This window comes from Carettochelys insculpta, chromosome 14 (genome assembly GCF_033958435.1).
Source record: "Carettochelys insculpta isolate YL-2023 chromosome 14, ASM3395843v1, whole genome shotgun sequence".
NCBI classification, from domain to species: domain Eukaryota; kingdom Metazoa; phylum Chordata; order Testudines; family Carettochelyidae; genus Carettochelys; species Carettochelys insculpta.
In genome coordinates, this window is record NC_134150.1 from 9,267,408 (window position 1) to 9,275,718 (window position 8,311).

General features: G+C 47.6%; 1 protein-coding gene across 3 annotated transcripts in view; it reads left to right on the forward strand.

Moving 5' to 3' along the window:
* The window catches only part of SLC12A4 (solute carrier family 12 member 4), a 129,294-nt gene extending 123,092 nt beyond the window's left edge, over positions 1–6,202 (forward strand). For all 3 annotated transcript variants that reach the window (XM_075009112.1, XM_075009114.1, XM_075009113.1), the window contains 2 exons: positions 2,050–2,183; positions 5,253–6,202. In XM_075009112.1, coding sequence (XP_074865213.1) covers positions 2,050–2,183; positions 5,253–5,344 — 226 coding nt within the window. In that variant the 3' untranslated portion in view covers positions 5,345–6,202. The remainder of the gene's footprint in view (positions 1–2,049; positions 2,184–5,252) is intronic.
* Positions 6,203–8,311: the final 2,109 nt, after the last annotated feature.

The following is an 8,311-nucleotide window of genomic DNA, read 5'->3' on the forward strand; positions in this document are numbered from 1 at the left end:
AGGGCTCCTTCGCAGCGGGCAGCCTGGGCCAGACTGATGGATGCCCCAGGGTCCTAAACACCCAAGTCTTTTACTGCTGGAGCAGGGAGCTCCGTCACAGCGGGCAGCCAAGATTGACTGATGGGTGCCCCAATGGTAGCACTAAGAGCCTTTCCACACCCAAGACTTCAACTGCTAGGATGCACTGTCCCATCACAGCGGGCAACCAGGATTGGCTGACAGGCGCCCCAGGAGTCTGCCCCGTGGAGGCAGCACGACTCTACGCTAGGCTCTTAGCACTCTCACCTACGGCCAGGCTGTGGTAACCAAATGGTTAAAGTTCTTTTTCTTGTGCCAGCTGTGTTGCAGTGACAGTGAGTAACAGCAGTCAGGCTTAGATTTTAACTAGTTACAAGTTTATTAAGCTACAGTTATAAGCGTGCGGTTACAAAAGGCTATTGTCTACTTCTTTATGCTAGCAGAGTGCAGGTGTTAACAGGTTACATTACAATTCAATACCACGACGTCTTAATGCAACAGCATCTATCTATAGAGCTCTAATTCTTTAACTGCGTGCACCGAAAGGAGTCCTTAATATGGGTACATCTTACCCTCCTTAATATGGGTATATCTTACCCTCCTTGCGTCTCTCGATACCAGCGTAGCCAAGCCAGGATTGGTCACTCAATTCCGCGGAAAGATGAATACGAGGTTGGGCGTCCCCAGTTGCGGACCTCGGGACGCAATCACCTGACCCGACCAGCAGGTAGTTAGTCGGAATGCACTCAGAGTCAGAGTGCTGCTGGGCCCATCTTTATACGCCTTGGGTCACGTATCCTCTTTCTTATCTGTGGTGCCAGATCATACTGGTCTGTCTTTTGTGACGCCAGTTTTTACAAGAGCAATTCTTACTTAATTTGCACTTGTAAGACAGGAGATAAGCAATTTTGGGAGTACAGGACATTCTTTTACAAGGGCGGAGATTTCTCTTCTGGGATGGCTGTGTGGGTGCATCAAATCCATCAATGCCAGCTGGGGTACTTTCCTGAGGCCCCCTTTTTGACAGTTGGCCTGTTAGCCTTTTATCTGTACTTTCTGTTTCTCAGGGTCACGATGAGCTAGCACATCTGGGCCTCTGTGGGAGACATCAAAGACTGTGCTGTCAGCAGCTGTTCCGTGCCCTGTGCGCTTGTGAGGTACCTCAGGAGGGGCAGCAAGCTGGCTTGTAAGGGGGAGATCTTTGTCTGGCTACAGGGATGCCCAGAGTTGAAGATTTCTTCTGTGCTTTGATGGGGGGATAGTCAGTGAGTGTGGCCTGAAGTACTGATTTTCAGTGTGCCCTGAGAAAGAGGCAGCATAGGGGCCAGACTATGAATCAGAGAAAGTAAACTTCCCCCCCCCGCCACTTCGCATGCTAGCTATGTTGACTGGTGCACTGGTAGAAGCATAGCCACCTTGCAAGTGAGCAGTAAGGGCTCTGTGCTTTCCTTTCTGTACGGAAATCTGAGGCAGGGGTTCCCCATGCTAAAGGGGTGGGGAGGGCAGCGTGCAGCATCTTATTCTTCATGTAAGGCCAGGTGCATGAGTCCTGGTCCTTCTCACATAGTGCCTTGGTTACTCCTGGGTTTGGTAGAATACTCTTAATGTCATTACAAGTTGTGACTATGACACTTGCTTGATGAATTCCAGCTCAACTCTAATCTGAGGTCACAGCAGATGACCTTGACATTTATATTTGGTGTTTTTATGGATGTCACTGAAGATGAATTTTCTGTATCAGGCAATCGGGCAACAGCTGCTCTGGGGAGACCAGGGACAGTAGTGGAATGGGAAGTAAGTTAAATGATGCTCTCAGAACAGAGACCACAAAACCTAGTGGAATACTATTCATCCTAAACATGTTGCAGTACAAATAACTCTGAGGCTTTAAGCTAAAATCTGGAAAAAGTTGGATTAGTTGGCATTTTAAATGGTATTTAGTAGATATGGTCATTATGAGGAATTTTGTAGTGATTTAAAAAAACAGTTTTACAAGTGTTTTTTCTAATAGTAAATGTGATTCTTCAACAGGAACCAGTCAAATGTCAGAAGAATGCACACAGCAGTGAAGTTAAATGAAGTAATTGTAAACAGATCCCATGATGCCAGACTTGTTCTTCTCAACATGCCTGGCCCTCCAAAGAACGTAGATGGTGATGAAAACTGTATCCTTTGAAGGGAAACCAAGATGATACACCATATACATATCTCTTTCAGACCAGGTTCTCATCCCTTGCTTGTGAAAATAGTAAATCATGACTGAGAGATAGTAAATACTTATAAGGGAAGGTCATATCTGCCTGTACACCCTTCTGTTTTGTACCCAGAATGCTTTACTAGCTTCACCTATCATAGGAACTGACCTGTCTTGTCTACACTCTTTTCAGCTGGTCAGTTTCCCAGGTCTGGCAAGCAGCAGGGAGACAGGCTTTGGGGACCCAGGAAACTGACCTGCTCATGGCTGGTCAGTTTCCTGGATTCCAACTCCCCCCTCCCCACCCCTTCATCCCGGCTAAGTGGCGGGGAGCTGGGAACCACCGAGCAGCCTGGTTACTGTCTCTCCTCCACCCCGCCACCCATGCTTACTTGCACAGAAATTTGAGTTACGCTGGGCTTGCAGGCTGCTGCTTCATTTCCAGATCCCCACTGCTTGGGAGACCCAGGAAACTGACCAGCCACAAGCTGGTCAGTTTCCCAGGTCCCGCAAGCAGCAGGGAGATAGGACCCAAGCGTCATCCTGGTTCCCAGCTCCCTTCTGCGTTGGGGACCCAGGAAGCTGACCAGCTCATGGCTGGTCAGTTTCCTGGATCTCTGCCCTCCCAGCCCACCCCTGGAAGTGGCCTGGAGCTGGGAACCAGGCAGCAGCCTGGCACCTGGCTCCCCTCCCCTTGCAGATCCAGGAAATTGACCAGAGCAGTAGCCTTGGTCAGTTTCCTGGCTCCAGCCAGTGGAGGGGAGCTGGGAACTGGGGTCAGCCTGGCTCCCAGCTCCCCACCTACTCCTTGGAGCAGGAAAACTGACCAAGGCTGCTGTCCTGGTCAGTTTCCCACCTCTGCAAGTAGAGGCGAGCTGAAGCCAGGCTGCGCTTGGTTCCCAGCTCTCCACAGCTTGTGGGACCTGGGAAACTGACCAGCCCACCAGCCAGTGGAGGGGAGAGTTTCCTGGCTGCTTCTCCCTGCTTTCTCCAAACTTTAAACTGTGTATTTTGAGGGTTTACTGTATTTTGACTCCAGCTCTGTTATTCACATACTTGGAGTTTTGTGGCTTAACCTAACTTTCTGCTGTAGTGTAAGTGTAGCCAAAGATGCACTTCCAGAGAGGTTGAGAGTATGTTCCTAGGAGGCAGTATGGATACCCTTCCCGAGAAATGACTGGGGCACATGTCATTTCGTGCATTCAGGTATGTTTCTAAAATGGGAAAAATGTTGAGATTTTGTGTGACACTAAAATGGTGCACTTGCTGCTTTAGCTTCAGGCAGAAATAGGAAACATTTTCTGGGTTAGGGGCTACTGGTCCATAGACAAATCAGTTGTGGGCAACATAAGTGAGGGGAAAAAATCAATCAAACCCTCACTATTGATGGTCCCTGACTGAAAAAAACAACAACAAAAGGACAAGTATCAGAGAGGTAGCCATGTTAGTCTGTCCCTTCAAGAACAACAAGAAGTCCTGTGGCACCTTACAGACTAATAGATATTTTGGAGCATAAGCTTTTGTGGGCAAAGACCCACTTCGTCAGATGCATCTGATGTTGCATCTGATGAAGTGGGTCTTTGCCCACAAAAGCTTATGCTCCAAAATATCCCTTAGTCTGTAAGGTGCCACAGGACTTCTTGTTGTCTGTCAACAACAGAAGGAGACACTCCCCTCATTCCACTGGCACATTCGCACAAGAGCCTGGGTGAGTGGAGAAGGGGATTTTCTGGGCCCTCTGGGATAGGCCATGAGGGGCTGCCGGGAACTGGGCTTGAGGCATGGTGTCTGGGCCACAGGATGGCTGCAGGAGCAGGCTGGGTGATCTGGGCAGGAGTGGGCTGGTGTTTGGTGATCTGGGCGGCAGGCAGGGGGTGCAGGAGCAGGTTAATAGTGGGTGTCTGACTTGGGAGGTGCAGGAGAGGGGTGGGGATTTGGACAGAAGGGGTTGCAGGAGCAGTGTGGGGGTGGGGAGTCAGGTGGGGGGAGGGTACAGGAAGGGAACTGGAGTGGAGGTGTGGGAGGGAGGATACAGGAAGGGAGTGGGAGTATGGTCTGGCGACAGGGGGGAGGCTTCCCTGTGTAGCACCCCCAGGTGCACATGCCTCTGCGCCCTCCCCCACCACTCCCAAGCACTGCACTCTGTTGCTCTGATTGGCCAGGATTCCAATCCCCTCAGCAGAGCCTCGGATCCAGATCCAGCCCCAGCTTGCCTGGCTTCAGCCCATGAGACTTGGGGCTCCCTACTCTGCCACAGGCTGGATGCTGGGGAAGGCAGCCCTGAGCCTTGGGGTCTGAATCTAGACAAGTCATGATTCTGTGGGGGGGGGGGTTCCCCACCCCAGCTTAAGAAATAGATGCAGCTGAGAGAAAATTCTGGTAGGTACTATCCATGAATTAGCTGTGCATCTGCTTTCCTTAGTGCGCCCTACAGCTGGCTTGGATTAAAATTTCATGGGGACAACTTTCAGTCTTGCCCTGTTACAGACCCAAATGTTATACTGAAGGAAGCAGTGTTTTAAAAAGCTTAGGATGTGGTTGAAATATGACTCAAAATGTGACTGAGGTGACCCATACATGATACTTGATGCTATATTGAGCCACAAAACTAATACATATGTTGGATTTATTTGAGTCGCAATAAATGAATTTAGTGCGAAGATATAATTTACCCCCTCATTTGGGTTCAAAGCATAAACATTTACAAAGTATATTCAGCCATGTATAGGAAATATATCAATTTAAGAAATTTTAACTCTACCTGTTTTTCAAAAGTTTAACTCTACTAGCTCTTGAAAGGAGATCCATCAGCTAGCTCTTGAAAGTTTGCCCCATGCTATTTAGAAGCACTCAATCCCCAAGGTTGCAATTGACATAATAATTTTTAAGAAATTAATAAGATTTTTTAGAGAAGTTATGGTTACGCTCAGTATTAGAAGGCTTATTGGTTTTGTATTACTGTTCAGTGGAAAGGATGCCACCCACTCTTTGTCTGCATGTAAGTTATAAAGTATCTTTTGTCCTTGACTTAGCAATACAGATATGGAATTCCTGGAGGTTTTGACAGAAGGCTTAGAGAGAGTATTACTTGTTAGAGGAGGGGGTCGTGAAGTCATCACAATTTATTCTTGATTTAATACAGTTTTCTGCGGCATCGCACATTTACTTTTTTGATGACAAAAGACATTCCAGTTTTAAATGGAGAAGAAAATATGTTCTCTCTCTTCCTCTGCAAACAAACACGGGCTTTCTATCATCCATTCTGTCTCTTGAATTTCGACTATGAAGTTTCCTCACCAGCCAACCTTGTAAAGCAAAGTATAGATCTTAGTATTGATTCTATTGGTTTTCTGTCAGGTGACACTCCAGTTGCTACATACATATCTTTTGTATTGCTTTACTACACCATCCAACTGGCAACACAAGTGAATCATGAATCTACAATATTACTTGGCTTCTGCTCTGATACTCTGGCATTTGTGAATGTAGTTTCACACTAAACCTATTTTTAGCAAACAGTGCTAACGTGCAGTGTTTTTAGAAATTATATAAAGTTAGGGCTCAAAAGTCAGTTACTGTAACAAGATTTTAAAAGCTTTTGTATTAGTTTGTTGGGATAGAATGACATTATCTAGCAGTTAGTTTCTGCAGAAATTCAGATATAGTGCATTTTCTAAACAAAACACTAAAGTGCAAAATGACTGACAAAGCTACTTTTTTCTGGGTTCCTTTCCAGAACTACAGTTTGAGTATTGCATAAGAATTTATACTTTACTACATTTATAGATTTAAATAAATTATGTTGGTATAGTTGATTATGTATACAGTGGCTACAAAGAATGTGTAGCTTCTGAGACTTATGGTTCTGCAGAGGAAGCAGATACCTATTTATTTTTGTATTTATTTGTTGGAAACATTGGAAACAGGAATGCAAACAAGTCTAGGAGTTTCACAGAGAGGTTTCTTAAATAAATTTCAACCATCAGCAGATCCAAGCGAAGTCCTGTGCAGTTCTTCCTCATTAAAAAATCCTGCAGCCCACTGTATAATTCTGAGTATACTCATCCCTCGCTATATGAGCACAATTGGTTCCCAACTTTCTGCTTGTAGGCAGAAACTCATAAGACAGACACTAAAGTCCTATTAAATTACATGTTAAAGCCTCTGATTAGATCCTAGGGCTCTTAAGTCGGGGAAGGGGTGGCAGCAGGTGGTGCTGCTTTTGAAAGGTGAGTGACCCTTGGCTTGGGGAGGGTTAAAGGCTGGAGGTAGTTTGGAGCTGTGAGCGGGAGGGAGGGTTAAAATCTGGTGTGGGGGGGGTTCAGGCTGCCATGGTTTGGAGCCGGCGGGGGAGGGGGTCAGGTGGCAGGGGGGTTTGGCTGTGGGCTGCTAAGGGTGTCTGGCTGCGGGGCCATGTGGGGGGAATAGGTGACGGGTGTAGGGCTGCGGGGGTTACAGGTGGAGGGGAGTCTGGCCATGGGGCCGTGGGGGATACAGGCAGCAGTGGGGTCAGATTGGAGGGCCACGGGGGTTACAGGTAGCAGGGGGGTTCTGGCCATGGGAGTTACAAGCGGTGGAGTGGGGGTCTGGCCACAGGGCCCCAGGGAATACAGGCGGCAGTGGAGTTGGTCTGTGGGGCCCATAGGAGGGTCAGGCTGCGAGGCCGCTGGGGGTGCAGGCAGTGAGGGTCAGGTTTCAGGCTGTGGGGCTGGTAAGGGGGTCTGGCTGCCGTGGTTTAAGGCTGCGGGGGGGTCAAGTGCTGGGGGGTCTGGCTGCAGGGCTGGCAGGGACATCAGGCTGCTGTGGTTTGGGGCCGCGGGGGTTGGGGTCAGGCTGCAAGGCCAGCGGGGGGTCTGGCTGCAGCAGGTTGGGGCTTGTAGCCAACCAGGCTCGGGTTCCCCAGAGACGAGGCTGCACCCAGAAGGCGAGTGCTATATTTGGTTTATTGAAAGCGCGTGACACCCGCGGCGGGAGCCCCGGAGACGCCGCAGTCACCCATGGGGGAAAACCCGACGCGTCGGAGCTTCGCTCGGGGAGAGGCTCAGTAACAGGCCTCCTAACACTAGCTGATAAAGCTGAGTTCATTAACATAAGATTGCCTAAAATTGCCTATGCATTTCTTATCACTATCTCTTGTGGCCTACGGACAGCGTAGCCTTGAAATCTTGGCAAGCGCGGCTTGTTCTGCAGCTGTTCCCATGGCAGTTTGTAGCTTTTACCTTGCACAGGCTGGCCTGTTTAGATTCTCCTGAGGATTCACAGAGGGGTCGATCTGCTCTCATGAGACCGTTACAAACTCTTCTCACACCCTACAGGGCTGCAGGGCTGGCTGGTGGGGAGGGGTCAGACTAGGGGGTTGGAGCCACGGGGAGGGGGGTAAGTCTCATATTAGTGGGGGGAGTTCACTAGTCGAGTGAACTAAGAGAGATAAATGTGTCCCTCATTTAAGCGAGTACTTGTAAATAAAGAACTCGTTTAAGGAGGGATGAATGTATGTTGAGATTTCAGTACCATGAAAACACGCACTTCACACAGTGATGGATTGTGCTTGCACAAGTACAGGAGCTGCTTTCTGTAGACTTGTTTTTAAAAAAAATAGCAACAAAAATCTCTTGACTAATGAGGATATTACCAAACCCATTAAATTATATTTACTGTTTCAAGGGACCTTATTTTTTCAATAAAATGTTGCATACACTTGATTGTTAAACAATGTGGGGTTCTTTATTCTGCAATGCAATTGCTAGTGTGCACACACCATTCCTCTCTATGATACGGGATTGGAAGTGTTCAGCTACACCTACGTAGACTGCTGACTGTTAAAGTATTATATTAAATTTTATATTAAATTATGCTAACGTTTTTATGAGAGGAACAGGATGGACTTTCTCTTCACCTTAACTGTTAGCGGTTGGCATATCTGAATCATGAAGGTTGATATACTTGATACATTTCTTATTCTATCTAGGGTAGCAGATAGAGACCTGCTAGTTTCCAAGTGTGTGACACTCCTCTAACTTCTTTTCTTCCACTCTTCCTATATTGTAGAAAGATGATGTCCATATCAGATGTTTCTTTAACCTGGTCATAATGATGCCT